Source organism: Aquarana catesbeiana, linkage group LG12 (assembly GCF_042186555.1).
Source record: "Aquarana catesbeiana isolate 2022-GZ linkage group LG12, ASM4218655v1, whole genome shotgun sequence".
NCBI lineage: Eukaryota > Metazoa > Chordata > Amphibia > Anura > Ranidae > Aquarana > Aquarana catesbeiana.
In genome coordinates this window covers 165097330-165123815 of record NC_133335.1, presented here as the reverse complement: position 1 = coordinate 165123815, position 26486 = coordinate 165097330, and the positions used below count along the sequence as shown (strand labels likewise).

General features: G+C 42.7%; 1 protein-coding gene across 6 annotated transcripts in view; it reads left to right on the top strand.

Annotated features, from left to right (window-relative positions):
* The window catches only part of RNF157 (ring finger protein 157), a 136602-nt gene that overhangs the window by 59281 nt on the left and 50835 nt on the right, over window positions 1–26486 (top strand). For 5 of the 6 annotated variants that reach the window (XM_073606158.1, XM_073606159.1, XM_073606162.1 and 2 more), the window contains exons 7-14: window positions 1891–1957; window positions 5345–5388; window positions 13717–13764; window positions 13843–13914; window positions 16229–16388; window positions 19527–19639; window positions 21536–21768; window positions 21894–21999. In XM_073606158.1, the coding sequence (XP_073462259.1) occupies window positions 1891–1957; window positions 5345–5388; window positions 13717–13764; window positions 13843–13914; window positions 16229–16388; window positions 19527–19639; window positions 21536–21768; window positions 21894–21999 (843 nt within the window). The remainder of the gene's footprint in view (window positions 1–1890; window positions 1958–5344; window positions 5389–13716; window positions 13765–13842; window positions 13915–16228; window positions 16389–19526; window positions 19640–21535; window positions 21769–21893; window positions 22000–26486) is intronic. The other variant, XM_073606160.1, reaches the window with a different exon arrangement.

Below are 26486 nucleotides of genomic sequence, written 5' to 3'. Positions count from 1 at the left end.
GGAGGGGAGAAGAGGTTTTCTCAGTTAAGCACACTGTTCTGCCAGCATGCCTGAGATAAGGGCAGATGGATTCCAGGAAGTAAATGCTACATGAATCATCTACCCTTACTCAAGATAGCTGTGGCTTGATATACTAGGGGTGTTTTTCATAGTGATTTCTAAGCATAGAGACATGGATGGACGGGTGAGTTTGCTTTGAGTATTAAAAATTTACTAAATAGTATTTTTGGTTTGTGGTGTTCAGATGCAGTGTAGTTCCACTATAAGTTCCTTCATTTTCTAATAAGCAGTCTCAGTGACCAGGCTTTATTTTTTAACAGCAGTGGGTAAAAGTGATGTGACGTGTAAGGTTCTTGTTTTCAGTCAAGTGTACCTTGATCACAAAACTGGCTGAACAGAATTACAAATCTTTTGGCAAATAAAATAGTTCACGTATATACAGTACGTAAGCTGTACCTATAGTTGTAGGCATAGAGTTCATCTTTCATCTGCCGTTGGCATTCAGTTTTCTTAGGAAGTAGTAAATGCACTTGACAACAAAGTGCATTTGTAGGTATAGACAACAAAGAGAAATTTAATTTTCAAAGAAGTCCTGAAGTAGTTTCTGCTTTATGCTTACGTTAGAGATTAGAAGGCTTGAAGACTGCAAAGTAACTGCTGGGAGGGTGAGCTGAGCAGTATGAGGCAGCCAGTTCAGTGCCTCTGTGTCAGGAACCATGAAATAGACGGAGACAGAAAATGCACTAAAAATCACACCTTTTAATAAAGTTGTATAAATGGTACAACTGGTAAATGTAGTAAAAACATAGCCAGGGTTCGGTAGCCAAATCGCGTAGTCAGAACAAGCCAGGAAATCGGGGAGCCAGAGATCAGCGTAGTCAGAGGCAGCAGGCAGGATCAAAAACCAAAAGGGACGTCAGCCAGGCAAGTCTTCAACAGGAAGACAGCAGAGAGTCTGTAGATATGTTTGACCAAGGCGAAGGCAATTGATGAAATGAACCAGGCAGTTTAAATAGCCAGGAGGGGCTGGCTGTGGGACTGACGAGCAGGAGATGATCAACAGGTGAGCCACCGTGGAACGATGAGTTTCTGGCAATTAACCAACAGCTGAGCAACCTGAGCACAGAGAAGGAAGGGCTGAGAGCCCAGCCCTGACACTCTGCTGTGAATTTAAGTGCCGGTTCACACAGGGGCGACTTGGCAGGCGACTTAGCCGCCTGACAAGTCGCACTCCGTTCTGTACTATGGAACCGTTCTAATAGGAATGACTCAGGTCGCTCCGACTTAGCAAAAGGTTCCTGTACAACTTTGGGACGACTTCAGGGTGACTTGCATTGACTTCTATACAGAAGTCATTTTGCAAGCCGCCGCTGAAGTCGTGTGCAGATCGCCTTGCAAAGTCGCGCTGCAAGTCGGGCTGCCCCTGTGTGAACCGGCACTAAAAATGGATTGCTCCACATTGCCTGCAGCACCGGTCTTGATTTTTGCATCCTATAAACGACACAGTTGTTCTCTGGAAATGTTAAAATTCGAATTAATTGTTTGAAGGCCGGGCAGTTTTAACTGGGTCAAGCTCTCATACTAGCTTCTGCTTCCTCTTACTACCATACAGTCCCATAGGCCTATCAATATGATGGGATGTCTTACTGGTTAATTGGAATATAAGGGAGGTAGGAGGGCGTCGACAAGCTTCTGCATGACGAGGAAGTGCCGAAGCTTTGCCCAATCAGAATACCCCAGCATTCTGGCAATGATAGCTGCTGCAGGTATAGTATGTGCAGGCACCTGTCAGAAGCTCATTTTGGTCACTAGACAAAGTAAAAACACATTATAGAATGTTTGTTTCTAAATGCTTGATTCACATAAATGTATCCCCTTTCTGTATTTTAGCTGACGTTTGACCTGGACCGAGAGGTGTATCCAATGGTTGTTCATGCAGTGGTGGAAGAAGGTGAAGGTGATATAGTGCTGTCAACATGTTTTTCTTCTCCTTTCAAGCAGGTTTTGAAAACGTGTTAAAATGACATTTATTTGAAAATGCAGCCCAGCAAATAAGCAGTTGATATCTGAAAAATTGTGCTTAGTTCTTAGTAGAAACTCTTGTTTTTACTGCCTAGCCTAAATGAAGTTTGCACAGCATTTACATCTTACAGTACTCCTTACATTGTAAGCTAGCATACTCCATAGTAAGGTGTGTGTGTGTGTGTGTGTATAAGTGTTTGGGGTGGGAAGTGTTATGCCCTGTACACACAACCGTTTTTCCCGTCGGGAAAAACTCTGAACACCAATAGCTTCCGTCTCGTACTTGCTTCAGAGCATGTGTCGTTTTTGGTACGTCGGAACAGCATAAAGACAATCGGTTTTCTCGATAGGGATTGGTTCTGTCTGAAAAATTTAGAACATGTTCTCTTTCTAGGTCTGTCAGAATTTTCAACAAAAAAAGTCCGATGGGGCATACACACGATCGGAATATACGATGAAAAGCTCCCGTCGACTTTTTCTGTTGGACATTCCGCTCATGTGTACACGGCATAAGAAGAGAACTGTTTAGGGAAGCCCCACACTTCCTCTTGAGTGTCCTTTCCACTTACTCCCTTTTCACACTTGTAATGTAAAGTGAACCTGTGGACATGCTGTAGACAAATATTTCCTAACAGCCAGTAAAATGGCCTCTATAGCTACAGGCACTGCGAAGAAGTTCATCCTTTAGGCTGGGTTCACACCTCCGACAGATGTGGCTCGCAGCAGGGTCCGGTGCGTCCCTGTTGCACAAGCCTCCACGGAGATATGTGAACCCGCTCCAGACCTGGTCACAATCTCCGGTAATGCTAACTGGATGCGGGGAAAGCCACTTCCAATTTGCACTAGTGTGATCAAAAAATATAAAAAAGGAGAGCAGCGCTGGCCAAAGACCAATCCCTTTGATCATAACCCATTAAAGTAGTGATAGTGTTATGAAACCATTTGTGTTAAAAACATATCCAAAAAATGGTGACTACTAAAACTAATAATGCAACTACCAAAATATATAAATGCAACAATATAGCAATGTGCTTCTATCATAAGGTTTAAAATATACAAACAAAATAAAGTGCTAGTGCAATGCAAATTACACGATATGCGCGTCGGGACTCTTCGGGTTAAGACCACGCTATATCAAGATACCTCTCAACTCAACTCTCAACTCAGCGATATGCAACAATATACTTATATCATAATGTGCAATATATGCGAAAATAAAGTGCTAGCACAGTGCTAAACGACACAGTATAACTCAAAGTATTCAAAAAAGTTCATAAAAATTGAAAAATCGAACATAGTACTCAGTGATGAAGGAAAAAAAGTATAAACTCACCAGAGTTAATGGCTGGTCCCATGGAACCAGCTACTGCGATTGTTACTGAACCTTTTAGAATAGTAAACTCCAAGGTGCTGGCTCTCAGTATGATCCCTTCTCAGTGGGTCCTCACATGCAGGTCCCAATCAGGCATAGAGGTCAAGTAAAAAGAAGGAAGGCTCTCGTAGCGTAAATCTGTAAAATACACAGGCTTTTAATTAGTTTAAGAACACTCACATTTACAAAGTGTTAACCCGACACTAGGGAAGTAATGCTTGATCGTATTACCCCGTCCAAAGATTCAAGCTGCGGATACGATCTGGTGAACGCGGTGATGTCAACGTCCCTGTCCCGCCCTAGTGTGTAAGGGTCATCCTGATAAAGACATGGCCCCACACTTCCTTTTGAGTATGCTTTCCACCACCCTTTACACTTGTAATGTAAAGTGAACATGTGGCCATGCTGTAGACAAATATTTCCTAACAACCAGTAAAATGACCTCTGTAGCTACAAGCACTGTGGAGCAGTTTATCCTTTAAAAGGGAGGCACTGAAATCACAGTTTATCTCCTATTTTGTTTTCTGTTAGTAAGGACTTGGCAGCCTACCAACCTTCTTATGTTAACAAAGAGCAGGTGCTGTAGGTTGTTTGGAAACTTACTGCAACCACTTCAGTGCATCTGCTGCGAACTTTGCGGATATGTTGATCAACAGTGCCTGCTGCAGCAAAAGAAAAACCTAATGCATCTCTGTGTTCATTAATAAATGTGTTGTAAATGCAGCAAGTGTAAGTACCAAAATATAAATTAGTAGCAATCTTGTGCAAGACTTGCTTCTTTAATGTTTAGTCGACAGGCTGGACATTTTGCAAATCCTGAAGGTTTGATTGCTAGTTAGCAGGAAGATAAAGTGGGTGATTTTGATCTCCAAGACCCTCCAATAAATAAAACTGAATCCCATCCATCAGTTTTGGGTGGACTGACCAAGTATGGTTGAGCCCAGGTGGTGCCAGAAGTCTGTCACAGCACTTATAGCTGAGGTTTAGGTATGATTTTTAATGCATAGCTACACTGGTCCAGCTAGGGACCAATATAAACATACATATCTCATACCTGAACGAACCCTGTGGAAGCTGCCATTCACTGTAGTAGTAGTCACTGCTACTACACTGATAGCAGCAGTCTTCCAGGTCCACTGATGAGTGGCAGCCCTTCTGTACAGTAACCACAGGAAGTCCCTTCCTCTGATTAGATGTGGTGGAGGTTGTGATCACCACCCTTCCCCTCCATCTTGTCCAATAAAAGAACACCTTGGGGTTGATTTGCTAAAACTGGAGCGTAAAATAAAAGGAGTGACCCCCTGTGGTTACTATGAAGAAGGGCAGCTGCTCGGAATTAGACCCAGAGGCCTGCTGCTATCACTGTTATAGGGAGGTATTATGTATTATTTTATTGTGCCATGCTGGACAAATTAAACTATGCTATTCAAATTATACCTACTCTTCAGTTTTTTTTTCCTGCTGATGAACTTTGATATTGCTGGCTAATCTCTGCTGCCTTCCTAGTAAAAAAAAAAAAAATGTTTGTTTCCTTGTTTAAACAGTCGTAGATGTCCATTATTTTACAAGTGGGCAAGTACTATCTGCAAACTAGTGTGTTCTGGTTACAGGATGGACTAGATGGGTATGACCTGACAACTATGTAACTATGATGTTTTTGACTGCTTGGTGGCCCATGCCTAAAATTTCTAAAGCAGGAGTCCTGCAGTTTTTACAACACCACACCCACCATAGCGCAGAACCATTTTTTCCTTATAATGTCTTTGTATTGCTTACATTTGTCAGTGATCCACACATCCATGTGTAGGGGTGAAATCAGAATCAGATCTCAAACCTTATTGCGTACAGATTCCAAAAAAAAGGATTGGAAATGAAAGGAAAAAAAAATCTATATTGATCGTGATAAAGAAATTTCAGTGTATGATGTAACTTGTGTCTATCTCTTTGCAGAACATATCGGTCACTCCCATGTGCTAATGGCAACATTTGAAAGGGTGAGTTATTGTGCTTTAGGTGTCTCCTGGTCTATGTTGGGAGCACTAGCCTGTGTCCACATCAGCATTGGGCAGGTACTTCAGAACATCTACATTCTCCTAAATAGCGCTCTTTTTACTTATTGCCACTTGGTTCGTCTACCTTGAAAAGATGGTGCAAGGTGGGGAGAAGGGATATACAAAATACAGGGGACATTTCTCAGCCTTGTCCTTTGCCTCTTACCCAATGCCTGCACGTACACCCCCCTTTACTCCCCCATTGAACCTGCACTTCCGCCTTTCTATCACTACCAGGCCAATACCCTTACCACCACTGCTCCTACAGGCCCCCCTCTTCCATCCACATAATCCACATCATCCCAATGCTGTCAAGGCCACACCTGCATGCTCCTGTTTCTTCACCATGCATGCACCCCTGCTTTTACCGATGTGCCTATAACCCTTCTGACAACGACACCTGTGCATGCATCTCATTGCTTTCACTCTATGCCTGCACAAGCCCCCTCCCCCAGCACTGCAGTTGGTACACCCTCACCTCCTCTTATCTCCTCCTCTTACCAATGTGCCTTTACTGCCACCACTATATTAGTAGGACCATCTATCAATTCATGCCCCCACAAGCACCCCCCCACTAACACAACTGCTCAGCCTCTTCACCATTGCACCTGTACCCATATCTTATGCTTCCACCTAATCTTACTCTATTCACTTCCCCCCTATCCCCCTCTGTTTTTACTCTGGGCTGGAAGTAGGCATACTATTCCTAGTTAAATAACTGACAGCCCATTCAGTGTGTAGTCCAATAGAGCCCCATGGAGTCCACTTTGATTGGATGAGAGCTGGTCATGTGTCAGGTTATATGAAATATGACAAAGAGCCATACTCACGCAAGGCCTGCAGGACGTTAGGAAGTGTTATAAGAGGGTCTGCTATAATAAAATATAAAGTCGTCTGCAAATGCAGCGGTTTTATGCGTTTCTGAAGGTTCCTTATGTCTGCAATGGCCCAGATCATACAGAAGAGGGGTTCAAGAGTGAGAATAAGGATCATTGGGGATAGTATTTTTTCTTTTTTTCACAGCACTCTAAATCAGTTCTGTTGTGTTCCTGGCTGTGTGAACAGCAGCGAATAGCTGTGGCCGCCGGTGACTTGTCAGTATAGTAAACCGGGCCAGCGGTCGCACCTAGCCACTCAGAGCCATGGCAAGTAGTCTCTGATTCCTGCCGCTACAATATGTGTGTGTGTGACTGGCTGTGTAGAAGATGAACTCTGGTGACACCTAGTGGTCTTGAGGAAAATTGTTCTTACAGAACAGCTTGCAGGTTAAAGTGGAATTCCGTCCGCCCCTTTAAAAATAAAAAGTCAGCAGCTCCACATACTGCTTTTACATTAGGACACTTACCAGTCCTGGAGTCCAGTGATGTCGGCACCACAACCAAAGTTTACATCGGCTGGTCGGGTGCTGCCGCCGCCATTGTGGGTGAGGGAGCCCAGCAGTGTAGCCTTTCAGGTTCACGGCCGGGTCCCTACTGCGCATGCGCGAAGCTCGCTGCGCTCTCTCACTGGCCCGGCAGAAGGGGTGGGAGGAGGTGCGCTGAGCTGCTGATGCAATTTGCCGCGGCCCAGTCTCCCAGAAGTGGGGACTGGGTACCTGTAAAAAACAGGTACCCCCCCCGAAAGGTGCCAACTGTGGCACCGGAGGAGGAGAGGAATCAGATAAGCGGAAGTTCCAATTTTGGGTGGAACTCCGCTTTAAAGTTTATGTATAGCCAGCAAAAAAAGTAGGAAGGGTTAAAACCCCTGCTAATTTAATTTTTTGCTATCTTTTGTAGCTTTGGAGAAATTTCTCTTCACTTCACGTCCCAGAGATCCATCGGAAAGTTAGAGGAAAACTCCCAAACTGTGGGGCTTTCCCCTCTAAAACAGTTTCCCCTCATCTCAAATCTAACATTTTGAATTTCCCCTTTTTTGGTGACAATGGTCACCGGTATAAATAGAGGGGTGAATCTTCTCAATGGGGATGCAGGCAGCAATAAACACTTGACAGTAAATACCCTTTCCCCACTCTATTCAAAACGAAAATAAAACATTGCTTTGTGATACACTTTAGGTATTTATTTTTTCCAGTGACTTAACAGATAAATAAATCCAAGAACAAAAATGTAAAATATTGCAGCTTATCAGTCCTTAGATGTGGTGGCTGCATTTCAGTGGCGTAGCGTGGGTTGTCAGCACCCGGGGCAAGGCAAGTAATTTGCGCCCCCTAACCTGCGGACTTTTAGCACTCCCCGAGTCCCTTCAAATACAATAGTACTGATCTACCTGATTCCTATACTGACCACTACACTAACCTACTTGATTTCAACACTGACCAACCTGATTCCTTTACTGACCATTATACACTACACTATACTGACCACCATACTATAATACACTGACCACTATACTGACCACCATACTACACTATACTGACCACTACACTACACTGACCACTATACTACACTATACTGACCACTACACTATACTATACTGACCACTATACTACACTGACAACAACTATACTGACCACTATACTACACTATACTGACCACCATACTATAATACACTGACCACTATACTACACTATACTGACCACTATACTACACTATACTGACCACTACACTACACTGACCACTATACTACACTGACCACTACACTACACTATACTGACCACTACACTACACTGACCACTACACTACACTGACCACTATACTGACCACTATACTATACTGACCTCTGTACTACACTACACTGACCACTACACTGACCACTATACTACACTATACTACACTGACCACTATACTACACTGACCACTATACGACACTATACTGACCACTATACTACACTGACCACTATACTACACTGACCACTATACTGACCACTATACTACACTGACAACTATACTGACCACTATACTACACTGACCACTATACTACACTATACTGACCACTACACTGACCACTATACTATACTGACCACTGTACTACACTACACTGACCACTATACTACACTATACTACACTGACCACTATACTATACTGACCACTACACTACACTGACCACTATACTACACTGACCACTATACTGACCACTATACTACACTATACTGACCACTATACTACACTGACCACTATACTACACTATACTGACCACTATACTACACTGACCACTATACTACACTATACTGACCACTATACTACACTGACCACTACACTACACTGACCATCATACTACACTGACCACTATACTACACTACACTGACCACCATACTACACTGACCACTATACTGACCACTACACTACACTGACCGCCATACTACACTACACTGACCACTATACTGACCACTATACTACACTGACCACTATACTGACCACTATACTGATCACTATGCTGACCACTATACTACACTTTCCACCATACTACACTGACCACCATACTACACTACACTGACCACTATACTGACCACCATACTACACTGACCACCATACTACACTACACTGACCACTATACTGACCACCATACTACACTGACCACTATACTGACCACCATACTACACTGACCACTATACTGACCACCATACTACACTGACCACTATACTGACCACTATACTACACTGACCACCACACTACACTGACCACCACACTACACTACACTGACCACTACACTTACCACCATACTACACTGACCACTACACTGACCACCATACTACACTACACTGACCACTATACTGACCACCATACTACACTACACTGACCACTATACTGACCACCATACTACACTGACCACTACACTGACCACCATACTACACTGACCACCATACTACACTATACTGACCACTACACTATACTGACCACTACACTATTCTGACCACTATACTGACCACTACACTATACTGACCACTACACTATACTGACCACTACACTATACTGACCACTACACTATACTGACCACTACACTACACTGACCACCATACTACACTGACCACCATACTATACTGACCACTACACTACACTGACCACAACACTACACTGACCACTACACTATACTATACTGACCACTACACTATACTGACCACTATACTGACCACTATACTATACAGCCTACAGTATACTGTCCTGCCTACAGTCTCTCTCTCTCCCCCCAACCCCCCCCCCCCAGGGGCCAGTAACATGACTCTCACGAGGGAGTCTCACTCACCTTCTTGTCCTGGCCTGCATCGGTCCAGAGGAGGAGGAGAAGACAGCGGCGGCTCACATTTTTGCTTCTCTCCCGCACGCTCTGCCTGCTGTCATGTTCAGTGTCCAGCGCACTGTGATTGGGTGTATGGGGGCCATGTGCGGAGGTGGGACTTCAGGAGCGATCACGGACAGGCCAGCCCTACGCCTCACATGACCCCTATACACCCAATCACAGGGCGCCGGACACTTAACATGGCGGCCGGAGCGCGGGCGACACAGGAACTCGAAATTAGGAGGAGGCAGCCAGTAGTGACACATACTGGCGCCCCCCTAAATGTCGCGCCCGGGGCCACGGCACCCCCCACGCTACGCCACTGCTGCATTTGTTCTTTTTTTGTAGACTTTGTCAGCAAATACAGAAAATAATTGAAGATCTTGCCAATGCAGTGTGCTTGTCACTTCCTATGAGTTGAACTAGAAACCTAAAACATGCTTACCTTTCCTGTGTATCCAACTAATCTCCTCATCCCCTATATAATAGAGCATGTTTGTCTAGACAGCTATGGATACCTCCATGAATACAGTAGCAGTTAAGGAGTGAGCTTAGCCACCCAGGAAGGGTGGGAAAAAAAAAAAAAAACGAATGCAGGCACCACATGGAAGGATTGGTAAGCTACAATATATTAAATGCTTATTTTTTTGGTTTAGATACACTTTAAAGAGAGCCTGACACTTTGCCCCTTTAAGACAGAGTGATAAAATCTTTTATTGACCTGACCCCCTTATACTCGTCTCCCCATAGAAAAAAATAGGCTGCCATTGCTGATCTCTCCTTCCAAAAATGCTGTGATAAGGATGCTTTGGTCAATAGTTTAAATCACTGGCCTGAAACAAGTGTAGATTTCTGATTTGCCGTATGCTTGTTCATGGACCAGTAAAACATTTAAGCCAAACATAGCCAGACAACTAGCATTTTCAGAAGGCCAGTAATAGCAGCCCCTGCGCTTCTCTTATGATAGGTGTAATATAAGGAAAACCTGTTCTGAGAAACCATGGAGGACATTACCAACTGCCTGGCTTTCTTTTTTTTTCTCCTAGTAAAGGTTTCTTTTAAACTTTTTTTGTGTAAATAATCTAACAGATTTCTATACATTATTTTAAAATAAAAGGTTATGGAAGATAATTCAGAGAAAGTAAAAATTGAAAAATACATCTGCTCAGTATAGAGCAGGGGTGGACAACTTCAGCACCCTACCTGTTATGGAACTACAAGTCCCATGATGTATTGCAAGACTCTGACAGCCACAGGTATGATTCCCAGAGGCAGGGGCATGATGAGATTTTTAGTCTCACCACAGCTGGAGTGCCACCCCTGGTATAGAGAATATAGGTGTTAACATTTCACCACCAGACAGAGTCCCCTAAATTGTGGATAGTGGATCATCGCAGGCCTATTTGTATCTGCAGGGATGTTTCCAGTCGCCCCCCCCCCAATTCGATCGTGTATATAACCTTGTGAGCTTCTATGTGTATACACCCTATTTGTGAGCTGCTTGCACTAAACACATTCCCATAAAGCTGTGTGCACTAATAATGATAAATATGTGCCACACTTCACTTTTGTTACCAAATATCATAAAATAAAAATGAATTCAGATCAAAGTAAACAACCCAAAAAAAAAATTCACTATATTCCCGATGTGCTATTGCATATACAGAGTCTAGATTACACAGCCCACCTTCAGAAGTCACATAATTAGTGAAATGATGTCCACCTGTGTGCAATCAAAGTGTCACATGATCTGTTATTACATATACACACCTTTTTGAAAGGCCCCAGAGGCTGCAACACCTAAGCAAGAGACACCACTAACCAAACACTGCCTTGAAGACCAAGGAACTCTCCAAACAAGTAAGGGACAATGTTGTTGAGAAGTACAAGTCAGGGTTAGGTTATAAAAAAAAATCCAAATCTTTGATGATCCCTAGGAGCTCCATCAAATCTATCATAACCAAATGGAATGAACATGGCACAACAGCAAACCTGCCAAGAGACGTCCGCACAGCAAAACTCACTGACCGGGCAAGGAGAGCATTAATCAGAGAGGCAGCACAGAGACCTAAGGTAACCCTGGAGGAGCTGCAGAGAGGATGACAATAAGCCGTATGCTCCATAGAGTTGGGCTTTATGGCAGAGTGGGCAGAAGAAAGCCATTACTTTCAGCAGAAAACAAAATGGCACGTTTTGCGTTTGCGGAAAGGTATGTGGGAGACTCCCAAAATGTATGGATGAAGGTGCTCTGGTCTGATGAGACTAAAATTGAACTTTTTGGCCATCAAAGAAAACGCTATGTCTGGTGTAAACCCAACACATCACATCACCCAAAGAACATCATCCTAACCGTGAAACATGGTGGTGGCAGCATCATGCTGTGGATATGTTTTTCAGCAGTCGGGACTGGGAAACTGGTCAGAGTTGTGGGCATGTTCTGTAAATTAAATGATGCAAATCCTCAAACAATCCATGTTAATTCCAGGTTATGAGGCAACAAGACACGAAAAATGCCAAGGGGGTGAATACTTTTGCAAGGCACCGTAGGTTCCACCAGTGTTTCTCCTATTACACCATTCCACTTCTCCACAGGCTTGGTATATCTTATCATTCCATATTTTGCCATACACATAGGCAAAAAAAAAGAAACCACCAAAACCTAGTGCTGATATCTCTTTAAAAAACACACAACTTTATTCCCCAATTCTCCAGAGTTACACTCACTTAACCACTTCAGCTCCGGAAGGTTTTACCTTCCTGACCCGGGCATTTTTTGTAATACACCACTGCGTCACTTAAACTGATAATTGCGTGGTTGTGTGACGCTGTACCCAAATAAAGTGGATGTCCTTTTGTTCCCACAAATAGAGCTTTCTTTTAAGGGTATTTGATCACCTCTTGGGTTTTTATTTTTTGCACTATAAACAAAAAAAGACCGACAATTTTGAAAAAAAATAAAAAACAATATTTTTTACTTTCTGCTATAAAACATATACAATAAAAAAAAGTAAAAAATTGAATTTCTTCATAAATTTAGGCCAATATGTATTCTGCTACATATTTTTGGTAAAAAAAAATTAGCGTTGACTGGTTTGCACAAAAGTTATAGCGTCTACAAACTTATAGCATCTACAAACTATGGGATGGATTTATGGACTTTTTCATATTTTTTACTAGTAATGGCAGAGATCAGCGATTTTTAACGGGACTGCGACATTGCGGCGAACAAATCTGACTTGAAGTTACACTTTTTGGGGACCAGTGACACCAATACAGTGATCATGCTAAAAAAAATGCACTGCATAAATGACACTGGCAGGGAAGGGGTTAACATCAGAGGCAATCAAATGGTTAAATGTGTTCCCTATGTGTGCTTTCTAACTGTAGGGAGGGGTGCTTTGACTAAAGGAAAACAGAGATCAAGGTTTCTGTATAGCAGAAACACAAGATCTCCATTTACCTCTCTGGCAGAACAACGGTATGCATTAGTTACATAGGCAGACTGCCATTCTGCCTCTCTACGAATGATCACCGGTTCCCGACGGACATCGCTTCAGCTGGACCCGCTGATTGGCTCCCGCTGTCTCCAATTACAGTAGGAGTGGGGCTCCGGCGGCACATGCGCGCACCCCAGAGTCGAAGAAGATGATCACGTACATGTATGTGATTTTGCGCTTAAGAGTCGCACTGCCGCAGTACATGTACTTGGGGCAGTCCTTAAGTGGTTAAAAAGGTGTTTCAAGCACACCAAACGTATTCAGCATATACAGTGTTAAAACTAGCAATGGAAATCGGTATAACAGTCTTGTATAATTACCACTCTCAATTCATGTACGGAGTGTTGTGACGTCATAAGCCCCTCCCCTACATGTTACGCCACAGGGTCAGGTGGCTTCCTGGGGGGGATCAAAAATCTACATATAATGAGTGGACTGTGTAATCTAGACTGTATATGCGATATCACATTGGGAATATAGTGAATGTTTGGTTTTTTTTTGGTTGCTTACTTTGATCTGATTTCACCCTCCAATTTTAACTGATGTGATTCTTTTCTTGCAGCATGCAGACAGTAGCTACTGTGTAAAGCCTCTGAAGCAGAAACAAGTGGTGAGACACAAATAAATATGAGGGATATTCCAAATTGTGTTTTCTTTAGTAGTAACTAACTTATGTCTTTTCTTTTAGGTGGATGGGGTCAGTTATCTCTTGCAGGAAATCTATGGCATTGAAAATAAATATAATTCACATGACTCCAAGGTATCTGCATGTATGCTTCCTGTAGCATTCTATTATATGTAAATGGGTTTGCATGGAATTTAGACTTTGTATGTAGAAAAGTACTCTAAGGGGCACAGTACATAAGCCACCAGCAAGTCCAGGTAAAATCGCTGGCAGAAATGGTCAGCACTAGTAGCCTATTGGATCAGGTCAAGGTAGATCATTGACTAAGCTTGTGCATGGACTACAATTGGCCAGTATCCATTCCCATAGCAAGGAGGCAACAGGCAAGTGGTCATCAGGCCATGCTGTTACCAACACATGAGGGCTTCATCATTGTAGGATGCTTAGCGAGGGGGCCCAAGAGGTGGTGACTTTACATAAATCCACCGAGTCCTTGCCTCTGCCCCTCTTTGGTAAGGTAGTAAAGAAGGCCGTCATACGCTTTACATATTTACAAATGCAAAACAAATGGTCACAAACAGAAATTCTCCTGCACTTGGGAAAATGCTTGCTCTAGATAAGTAGGCTATATCTCCATCTTGGTTCTATATGGATAAGTCTTGCTGCCCTCATAAAACTGCAGAAGTCTGGAATACTGGAGCCACAAAAAAGAAAGAAAGGCGCACCGACCTAGTTTATTATCCTAAAACCTTAGTTTATTTTCATAAAAAGTTATAAGTATTATACTCAGCAATTTCAGCAAAGCTCATCACATAGTACAGCATTGTTCAGTCCACAGTACATCAAATCATGTGGCAGGAGGTGAAGATCCAATAGGCTAACGCGTTTCAAGGAATAGCCTCTTCCCCAGAGCCCTCTCTGAGGAAGAGGCTAGTCCCCTCACTCGTCTCCATGTCAGGCTAGGGAGAGGATCCGATCGCCTCCACCGCTACCGACGACATCGATAAGTGGCGGAGGACACCGGAGCACATCGGAAGGGGGGGCCCCTCTCCAGCTGCCGATAAAAGTAATCTCGCAGTGAATGCGCCACAGAGACCACTTTTATCTTGAAGCAGACTGCCCACTGAAGAAGAGGATACCGGGGTTATGGTAGTAGCAATGTATAACGACGGTGGGAGGTCTGGAAGTGGTTAAAGTGGATGTAAACTCGATTCATGAAATTTGAGCTGGGCACATATATCTTCAGTATTTTCTTATCTCTCTCCAAAGCACTAAGTCCTGTGGCTTTTTCCTGCTCCGTTCTTCTGTTATCAGCATGATAACTTCTTACAATTCTCCAACAAATGAGATAAAACCAGGCTGAAATTTGTGTTGTGGGAGGCTGCCATAAATATATTAGCAGAGAACTGAACTGTTCACAAAACAGCTCTGCAAGTCTCTGCCTATGTGGAGTGGGGGCGTGTGCCTTTCCTCCAATCAGCTGTCTTGACTGTATGCCCAGACTTCACTCCCAGTGCTGAACAGGAAGAGGAAATCTGTAACAAGATGTGCACTTGCTAAAGAATATATAAAGCTGAAGACAGCAGATATACATGTTAAACTTATGTAGGGACATTTGTTTCATCTCTGTGCATCATCTGAGGCTGTTCAATTCACTGGGTATATGTGAGGGTTTACATACACTTTAAGTCACTCAAGTTTAGTTTGCACAGGACTATGAAATCTCTGTGTGATAGCACTGGTGCTTGGTAATTGGCTCAGTACTGTCACATGAAGTAAATCACGTGCTCTTCCATACCTGAAAGTACCATGAGGGACATTTTTCTAGCAAAGTAGCAAGACAATTAGTTGCAAATCACACTGTGTCTGCTTCAGCAAAGTCTCTCACAGGTTTATGGACCTGTGTATTTCTGGACCGGAAAGTGTGATAGCTTTCAATGTTTAAAGATATATTTCTTAAGATATGACCGATTTTTAACTCTACAGACAACTGGCACAAAACAGGGTCAGGGTCTTGCTTCGTTCCGTCGCAGATAGCAGCCAAAGGAGTAATAAACCTGTCTCACAATCTATCTCACTACTCCATTTTCGCATTGCTTTGCCATGGGACAGGATTAATAAAATGTTCCCCATATGTGTTGCTCCCAGCAGCTGAACAAAATGGTGGGGAGTGAAGGAGAAGTATAACCTGCTGGTGAGGGGGCATTAAAACAAACCTGTGGCTTTTCTCTGCAAGGGCACAGGGAACTCTGAGGAATTATTTCCTTGGGGCTCACTGTGACATTACTAATGTTATCACCCATGGTTGAAGTGAATGTGACATTTACCGGGTTAGGGCAAATATTGCAATAAATAGCAGTCCCTCCTTGAATGGATATTGGCAAATGTTACTGGACCTGGAGAATGTGCATGGATTATAGATGTCCATTTTTGTTTTTTTCTGCACCAGGTAACAGAAGATGAAGTCAGTGACAACAGTGCTGAGTGTGTGGTTTGTCTATCTGATGTCCGAGATACACTTATTCTGCCATGCAGACACCTCTGCCTGTGCAATACATGTGCAGATACTCTACGTTACCAGGCCAGCAATTGCCCTATCTGCCGACTGCGTGAGTAGCAGAGCTGCTTTAACTATACAGAGACTGTTCTTGTACAGTTCCTATTAGCTATTACTGTAACTTTATATTACTGCTGATCTGTAAAAAGGTTGTTCCTGTACAGTTCTTATTAGACATTACTGTAACTTTATATTACCTCTGATCTGTAAAAAAAACATGAAATGTTTTCGATTAATCTATGCAAATTTTTAAATGTTGGCTCAAACATGCTTCTTAAAGTGTTTGTTAACCCCCCAAAAAATAGAGATCCTGGTCCCTTAAAGCAGATTAAACAGCACAGTGCTTGTGCTGTGTAATCTGCCCCCCTCTAGAAGGTTAAAAACCTGTCTGAATCTGCAACTTTCTGTGTCCATCTCTATGCGCTGACCACGATAATCAGGGCTGCTGAGCCCTGACCTGCGTGGTCAGTGTACGTCCCTCCAATCACAGCGCAGCTCTGCTCTCCTCTCTCCCCCTCACCCCCTCCTCCCTGCCTGTCAGCTCCGTGTTTTGTGTCTCCCCCCCCCCCCCAAACCCCAATATAGTGAAAATAAAAAATTAGAAATGGTCACTGCCAGCCACTCTATTACAGAAAGGCATAGCACACTGTGGAAGTCTTTTACAAAAACGAGGCATTTAAATATTTTTTTTAGAGCCTTCTTCAGGCCGGTCATGTGACTCGTGGCTGGTTTCCAGGGCTTCTGCAGGAGGGACTGAGCGGGCATGTGATCTCCCCGGCTGATGTCAGAGGGAGATCTCGGCCTCTTTTGCAGAGTCATGTGACCGGCCTGAAGATCATTGTAAAAAGGTATTTACATGGCTTGTTATTATAAGAGACTTGTACAGTGTGGTATGCATAGCTCTCAGAGAGGGGCTGGCCAGTGATATCTATGTTTGAGTTAACAAACACTTTAATGACTTCCTCCTTGCATTTTAAGTGTTATAAGGTACGAAAAGTTACTTGGGACTGAGCTTGATTTGGTCTTCGAAGCTCTGCAAACTGCACAATTCTGACAAGTCCTTCATTGGTTAAAGTAGAGCACCACTTGGTTTTGGATAGATTGGGGAAGTGTTAGAACTCCTTTCAAGCTTGTCTTTCTGTCCTTGTTGCCAGTTGGTATTGCCGTTTTCTATTTTTGGTATACTTTTGGTGCAGACACACACTAGGGGTATTCAGATTCTTTTAGTGTATTTAAGCTTTTGGTGTCTTGCTGTACCTTTTAAAGTGGAACTAAACCTTAAAAACTGCTAGTAGGTAGATTTTTTGGTAGAAGACACCTTGCATGTCTTTTTTGCCAGAACGTTTTTTTTTTTTTTTTGTGTGTATACTGCCTGTGGGGCATGCGCAGGGCAGTGCACACTCTCAGCACCTGTAATATAGTAGCGGGAACGGAGTGAAAATGGAACTGATGACCGGTACAGTGTTAGACCGAAGGAAGACGACAGGCGAGAATGGTGATAGCGAGTGTGGATCTGTCAGCGCTGGAGGAGAGCAGACCAGGGGTTAAGTCTGCCATAATCTGCAAATATGCTGTGTAACTTAAAGGGGTTGATTTACTAAAGGCAAATAGATTGTGCATTTTTCAAGTGCAGTTGCTCCAGAGCTTAGTAAAAGAGGTTAAGCGTCACTTGCAATAAAATACCCATGCTTGCACGTGATTGGATGACGGAAGTCGGATGAGCTTTCCCTCATTTTCTAAGCTCTTTAGCAATTGCACTTGTAGAGTGCAACTGGACTTTGAAAGTGCACAGTCTATTTGCCTTTAGTAAATCAAGCCCCTAAGTGTAGCTGCACCAAAAAAAAAAAAAAAAATACAGTATATTGCAGTCCATAAATGTGGCTGTATCAGTTTTCTTCTTTCAGGTTTTTTTCTTTTTTTTCTATGTAATGATCTTGCCAGTTACACTTCCTGTGCTTAACTGACAATGCTCACCCACTGTACAGTACAGGGGAGCGGCATTGTTATCCTAAGCTGCTCTCCTGATTTGGACTACAAACACATCCTCCTCTCCTCATTTCAATTACATAGGTGGGGTGCATTTTTTTGTAGCTACAGAAAAGCTGATAACATTGTTAAGGTTCAGTCCACATGAAATCACAAATACTCAAGGTTTCTGGCAGTATCATCGAGTATGTTCTATACTTGCAGAATAGATAGTTTGCCTAAGTAAATAAAAAATGTAGTCACCACAAATAAGGACTGGTAGGCTGCAATATGTAACATTTTGGTTCTTGGGTTTGGATACACTATAACTATTATGGCAATAACTCCCCAAGCAGCTTGTAGTTATGTCACACTTTAAGAAGGAAGGGGCTACCTCCAAGGCAAGCCTGCTCTGAATGAATGCATTGCTATATATGATGCAATTTAGGGAACACATGTTGCAGGGGTGCCTTGATGCTGCAGTGTAGCTTTACAAATGTTTTTGAATGGTTTTAACCTTAATGCTAAAGTGTATGTTAACCCCAGCAATTAACTTCTATTTGCTACCTTTTGTGCTCCATTTAATACTCCACTGAAAATTTTCTGTATAATAATAATAATAATAATAATAAGTACTAATGTATTTGTTTAATAAGTGTGCAAATTGACCTGTAGATCATGTCAAAAATTCAGAGCTGTCCTGTATCTTATGCACATTTCCTATGTTATCCCAAAGAGTCTAATTAGCCCTCCTTGTTCATATCTTGGGATGATGACTTGAGAATGATTACTTTCTATGTTAAGAAGAATGGGATAGGGACTCTGTTTAAGTAGTTTAGCAAAAGACAACTGGGCAGGGCTGACACCACTCAGTTTGTTATCCCATAACAAGACTTAGGAGCTGAGTGCATTTCTGTCATGTTATATATTTTTCTGTACTTGCAGGGTCCAGAAAGGGATAGGAGATGGGGAAATGTATTGAAGAGATATACTGCATATGTTTTTATTATATTAGTTTAACATACTTAACCTTTTCCAGTTATTAATTTTTTCTTCACTTTCTGTCTTAGTTACACTGCAGAAACAAAATACTGATAAAAGGTCTAACTCATCTTAACCCTTTTAAAAATTGGGTTTTATTGCTGTAGGTGTCCTTGCTGCAGATATTTCCCTGATTTCCTGTCCTTGTTTATATCTTGTTTATTCTTATTATTGTGTCCTGCAGCTTTCCGAGCTCTTCTTCAGATTCGGGCAATGAGAAAGCTCCCTGGTCCTCATTCGCCTGCTGGATTCAGCCCTATCATTGCCGCCCCAACCTCAGACTCTGAAGAGCACACGGTGAGTGTAGCTGACAGCTTCTGAAAGGCATTTTGATAGTTTGGTATAAGGTAGAAACATACTAGGGCATCTTCTATTTAATTTATTTTTATGGTTAAGTAAAATTACCTGAGTGTTCTGTAAGTGCCAATCCTCATTTATCAATACTTTGTGTTTTCGTTTTTTTTTTTTTTATAAGACTCACTTTTAGGGAAAAATTGATAAATACATATATGGTTGCAGGAAAAAAATATGTGCATTTATTATTTTTTTTCCCCAGAGGAGCCTGCAAAGCATTGCACCCACAATCAGTGGATAGAGGGTGCAATGTCAGGTTCCTGCAGACACATCCTCCAGCTTTTTGCCAGTTGTACCTCCATGAACTACAAATGTGTCCGCAGTGGTAAACAGGACTCGTTTTTGTGGGCGGAGTCCCGCACAGCTGCATCGACTTTAAATGTAATAGCAGCTGCGGGAGAGGAAAACCTCTGCCCACTGTCCCGGTGTTGGGGGTGGATTCTGGGTTTGAGGGTAAATGTTAGAAAATATTACATATTACAGGTTAAATACGGGTGAAACTTTCTAACGGTGAACCTACCCCCTTGCTTTAGCGGCGCTGTTCATTTCAATGGACAGGGCGTTTTCGCCCCAAAGATGCTACTTGCAGGACTTTTCCTAACATCCCGCAAGCACACCACCCCAATGTGAAAGGACACACTGAAATGAATGGGAGGCAGTTTTCAGGCACTATTTAGAGGCTATTTCTAAAGCTAAAACGCCTGAAATCCTCCTCAATGTCTAAGAGGTCTAATAGGTTGCTTCACCCATAAGCATGAAATTAGTCAATGTTAGGGAGTTGGATCACCCACTGGCTCATTGTATGTGTTAGGTACCCGCTAGTAAGAACATCCAGATCTCTAGCTTTTCCCTTGAAATTTGAAAGCTGAATTCCAGGGGTAAAGGAAAATTTCCAAATACAAGAGTCATGTGTATTCCTACTTGGATATTGGTGCTTTTGTGTGTTGTCTCCATGTTTGTGCAGTAATAAAGCATAAAAAGGATCTGCGCTTTTTCTTTGTGCAGGAGATTCCTGTAATAAAGACTGATCACTGTTATGCTCTCTCCTTGTGCAGGGTGGTTGATCTTGTATACAGTACAGCACAGTGTTGATGTCACCATTACTTTTACAAGGAAATATCTAGGTTTTCAAAGGCATTTGGTGCACAAAGTCACCTGATGCCCTTTGTGGCTGTTAAGGACTAGATTTAAATAAACAGGAGTTAACTTTACAAAGAAGCCTAAAGAGATGTGCTTTGGCCAGGTAGGCCAAAGCATCTGGCATGTTTTATTGCTCCCCTCCTTAGCACCTAGTGCGCACCTTTTCTTCACTTCCCCACTGCTCCATTCAACTGCTGGGTATTTTCAGGTGTAGGGGAGCATGTGAATAACCTGCTTGGAGATTGGCACAATGCTGTCATATGAGAGCAGGGAAAGTCTATCATTGGAGTGATTCAGAGCTTATACAGGGCTCTGTTTTTATGCTTCTGAACGTAGTGTCTGGTGTGCAATGTAAATGTGTTGCTGAGAAGGGGGAATTTAAAGTTAACCTTGTACTTTCCTCAGTGAGGGCAAAGCAGGTGCTCTCTTTGTTATTTTTCAGGCTTATTTAACTATAATAAGGTGGGTCACACTTCAAAGATAGAAAAAAAAATTTGGTGGGGGGGGGGTTACTTGTGTACATCAACAAAACATGAACAACTTGTTTTTTTTTTTTTTTTGCTATACACTTCTCACCATTGTCATTAGTCTACCTCTCTACCTCTACATTTCCTATAACTCTCATTATATGGCTGTTCCAATGTATTATCCCTATTCCTACTAATTCTTTCTTTTCTCTTATTACCTTCCCTTTATCAGTCAGCTGAACATGTTCCCCCTGGGTATGAGGTGGTTTCCCTCCTGGAAGCTTTGAATGGACCCCTGACTCCATCACCATCTGCCCCTCCATTGAGGGCTCTAGGGGATTCTCGGCGGCCTGGCGTGCTCCCGTCATATGGCAGTGATATTCAGCTCCCCCACCTACGGATGCACTCACCTTTGCAGCACCTATGTGGCAGCCAAGCTCTAAAGCTGAAGAAAAGTATTTCCAGGTACATCAATGTACATTGTTTGCAATAGTATTTTTTATAAAAATGCCCAGGCTTGTTTATTGAATGATATGCAGTCTGTCATTGTTCAGTCTCTGTGGAATTTAGACAATACCATTCCTTTCCAGGTCAATTTCCCAGAATTCCTCTGTGTTACAAGAAGATGAAATGGAGAAATCATTTAGTGAAGCTGAGATTCGAAGTCCCAGGAAAAAAACACCTCAACTTGCCGAGGTCAGTAAAGGGTTTCAAAGTGCTCATAATCAATGCATTCATTTATCCACCTCTATGAATTCGTGGGATTTTAGGGTTGACATGCAGGGGTTGCATTCTGTTGCATATAGCAGTCATTGAACAAGTGAATCATAGCATCCTTAACTCTTTTGTTGACTGGCCTATTTTCTTAAACAAAATACACATTTTTGCCCTGAAGAATAGTTAAAATTCTCAAAACAGTATATATTTTCTGAAGGGTTGAACTTGTAAAACAAAAAGATGGTAGTTAAATTTGTGCAACTGTTTATCAAACCTATATTTTCAATAAAAAATACATGAAACCTTATTTTAGTGCATACAAACAGAATTTAATGTTTTGTAAAATATTATATATGAGATTTTACATAGTGGTGGATAACAATTATATCAAGTCTTTGATCCATTTCTGCTGCCTATTTACAGTGACTTTGGTCACATCTGTCCATTTGACCCTCACCTGTTACAGTTGTTTTTGGTTGCTGGTGGTTTCCTAACTCATTTCCCCCATTGGTCATTTGTCCATACACATGCAGAGGAGACTTTGGAGTCCGATCTACATGGCCATCAAGAGACATCTCTTCAGTTCTACACTATATACTAGTGATGGCGAACCTTGGCCTCCCAGATGTTTTGGAACTGCATTTCCCATGATGCTCATGCACTCTCCAGTGTAGTTGAGCATCATGAGAAATGTAGTTCCAAAACATCTGGGGTGCCAAGGTTCGTCATAACTGCTATATACCATTAACGAGCACACTACATGTGGTAAGCACACCTATTTTCTTCAATGGAAGAAGCCCAGGGAACAGACTTGCAGTCTTTCCTTTCACTATTGTTAACATTTCCTCACTCCAGCAGCATCCATGTACAGACCCACCAAGCTTAGCTCCCAGTCTACCCACAAGTTTTGGGGCTCAAAGTCTGCCAATCATCTGACAAACCCTTCCTTATCATGAAGGTGCTTCTCCATTTTCCAAAGTTTGTTAACCTTTGGGAGATGGTCTCCATATTGAAGTTTCACTCCCTTCCCCATCCTCGGTTTCTGGCCTCCTTCCTGTGTCACTGTACAGATTAGCAGATCTCCATTGAGCCCTCTTGTGTCTTCTGAATCAACTTGTCATCGCCCCAGTTCCTGTGGCAGAACGTTTTCAGAGGGGTTTACGTAAGCCTGTTCACAGTTCATAAACCCAATTGGGGAATTCACCTCATCTTGCACCTAAAAGCACTAAATGTCTTAATTCAAGCTCAGGCATTCTGTATGAAATCCACAAGGTATGTCATCACCTCCCTTAACCAAGGAAAATTTCTAGCTTCAGGTGGAAATCAAAGGCATAGTCCTTTATGTTCCCATCTTTCCAGCGCATCAGCATTTCCTACGCTTTGCTGTGGAACCTCTACTTTGCTATTTCACCAAGGTGCTGGACCCAGTAATAGCCCTGCAGTGTTCTCATGGCATCCCCATTTTGTGACTTCGATAACCTCTTCTTGAGTAAACAGTCAGCATAGGCTTGGTCGGCCAACGTGACATTGTTTCTCCAAATATTACCGCAATTCGGATGGATCCTAAACCTTCAGAAGTTGTCGCTGGTACCATCTCATTGTATGGAGTATCTGGGTTTAGTCCTTGACTTAGTGCATACAAAAAAAATTTTCTCCCATAAAAGAAACTTCAGACTCTCAGGTCTCAGACTCTTGCTCTAAAGTCCAAAAATCATCCAGCTCTCTGCTTTTGTATTAAAGTCTTGAGTCTGATGGTAGGTTTCTTTGAGGCAGTGCCCTTTGTCCAGTTTCACCCCTGACCTCTAAAATACTAAATTATATCATCATAGTACAAGTCAGTCCAGTCCCTGAACAGACTGATTTGTTTGGCACAGAAGACTAGGTTGTCCCTGGATGGAGGCTCTGGAATCCGACTCTCGAATCGAGGGAAGTTCTTCTGCCCAGTTTTTTGGAAGATCCCCAAGATGGGGGCCTGCCTATTGCGCTGGGTAGGAATCCCAAGACTTGGTCATCAAAGGACAATCATCTCCTGATCGACATCCTGGAGCGCAATTTGGCTGTCTTTGCAGCAGTGGACCATCCTCGTGGATGGTCAATTGATTTGATTTCAGTTGGACAACACTGCGGCAGTTATGTATATCAACCATCATGGAGGAACCAGAAGTCTTGCCGCAGCAAGACAGATCCATCAGATGCTGTCCTGTGTAGAATGTCATATTCTACCATTGTCTGCTATGTAGATCACAGCCATGGACAACTGGCAAGCAGACTTTCTCAGCTGGGAAAGCCTAGACCCAGGGTACTGGTCCTTACACCCAGGGGTATTCCAGGAACTGTGTCACAGGTGGCTAATGCCAAGTGTTTTGTACCTAGCCTTCTTGCTCAACATAAAACTGTACAGATTTGTCTCCAGGTACAGGGACTCTTTAGTGGATGCTCTGGTGACTCTGTGGAATAGTACACCCCTGATATATGCATTTCTTCCTCTGAAACCTTTTTAATGCCTGCTTTGTATGGAGATGGAGAGTATTCTGGTGATCCTTATTGCTCTGAATTTGCCCAGATGGATTTGGTACTTTTACCTAGTAAGACTCCTAGTGGATGCTCCGTGGGCTCTACCAGCTCATCTGGATTTTTTGTCTCAAGGACTAATTTACCATCCTGCTTCATAGTCGCTGCCTTAACACAATGGCTGTTGAAGCCTAGGTCTTAGGAGACAGAAAAATCTTTGTAATTGTGATTTCTACAATGTTAAAAGCTAAGCAGTCTACTTCCTGAAGGGAATATCAGAAATTGAATGCATTCTTTACTTTGTGTAAATCTCAGGGCTTATACTCTACAAGTTCTCTTTGGCATGAAGTCTCTCCTTCCTATATCTGGACCAGCATTTGGCACTGTCAAAGGTCAGGTTTCTGTCTTTTCTACGGTATTTCAGAGACTCTTGGCCTCTCACTCCTTGTTTAGGACCGTGGTAGCCCATGTAGCCCTCTCCATTTGTTTCCCTTTGACTTTGGTTCTTTGGGATCTGAATTTGGTTCTTACTGCTCTTCAGAACCTGCAATTTGAACCTATTTAAATGCATTCTTTTCTTTCTCACTTCCAAAGTGATGTTCCTTGTAGCCATCACTTCTGTGAGGCGAGGGTCTGAACTGGTGGTCCTATGCTGTAAGTAACCTTTTTTGTTAATGTCTGCCTTTCACCTCAACCAGGTCATCTTTCTTCCATCCCTCTGTCTGGCTTCGTTTTCCCCAAAGGAAATTTCCCTCAAGTTGTGGTTTGGGCGGTAAGAGTCTATCTCTCAACAACTGTTTTTTTTTCAGAAAAACAAATTCTCTCTTTGTCATCCCCGATTTTCTGAGAAATTGTACACCAGTTTTTCGTTCCACTATTTCTAGTTTGCTCAGACAGACCATTATCCAAGCATATGTTTACACCCTTTGGTACAAAATTGAGGCATGCTGATAATAAGAGAAGCTGTCTTGGGCTGGCCTGGCCTGATGACCGAAACGCATTGGTGTTTTTTTGACTGTTGTTCACGTGCTATAATAAAACGTTTTAGCCGACTGTCCAATCCTCCTGTAGGCAGCAGCATAACCTGAAGGTGAAAGACTTCCTGTATCACTCAATGAACTCTAAGAAAAGGATTTTATGGTGATTACAAAAATCCTATTTTCTGTAACATGCTGATACGATCCTTTGTGAATAAGACCCCTTTTACACTGTGCCGCCACCGGCGTCAGCGGTAAATTTTTAGCGCCGCTTTACTGTCATTTTAGCGGCGCTATTCGGCCACTAGCTGCGTTTTGCCGGTGGTATCGCAGCGCTGCTCCATTGATTTCAATGGGGAGCAGAGGTGGAGGAGCGGTGAGTTCACTGATTCTTCACCGCTCCAAAGAAGCTGCTGGCAGGACTTTTTCTGACGCCCTGCCAGCGCACAGCTCCAGTGTGAAAGCCCTCGGGCTAAATGTGAATATAAATTTAGCTTATATAACTTATGTCTTTGATGACGCCCTGGAGGGGGGGCGAAACGCGTTGACGCAATATCCGGCTCACGTCTGAAAACCAGTGACGCTGTTTCCTGTAGTCAGTGGAGCGCACGCTGATCTAGCGGCGATCACTGACCAACTCTGAATGCCTGTCTTGCATCTTCATTTTGTGAGTAGCGCCATTATGTGCAATTGATCTTTACCCCACAGTATTACACCATACCCTTTTTCTGTTTTTTGGGTGGAGTATGATGCCCGCGGCTCCCGAGGCTGTATCTTAGTGTCGGCAGTCCAGGCTTCATTCCAATCTGTTTACTGCAGCTTTTTCGGGTGACTTTGTGCAATCGTTTGGAAGAGCAGTTGGAGGTCTGCTATCATTGCTGATTGTGTTTTTTCCTGAATGAACATTTATACTCACCCTGAGTTCACTTGAACATTTATTTATATTTATTTGTTATTATCAACTATTGAGTTAGATAT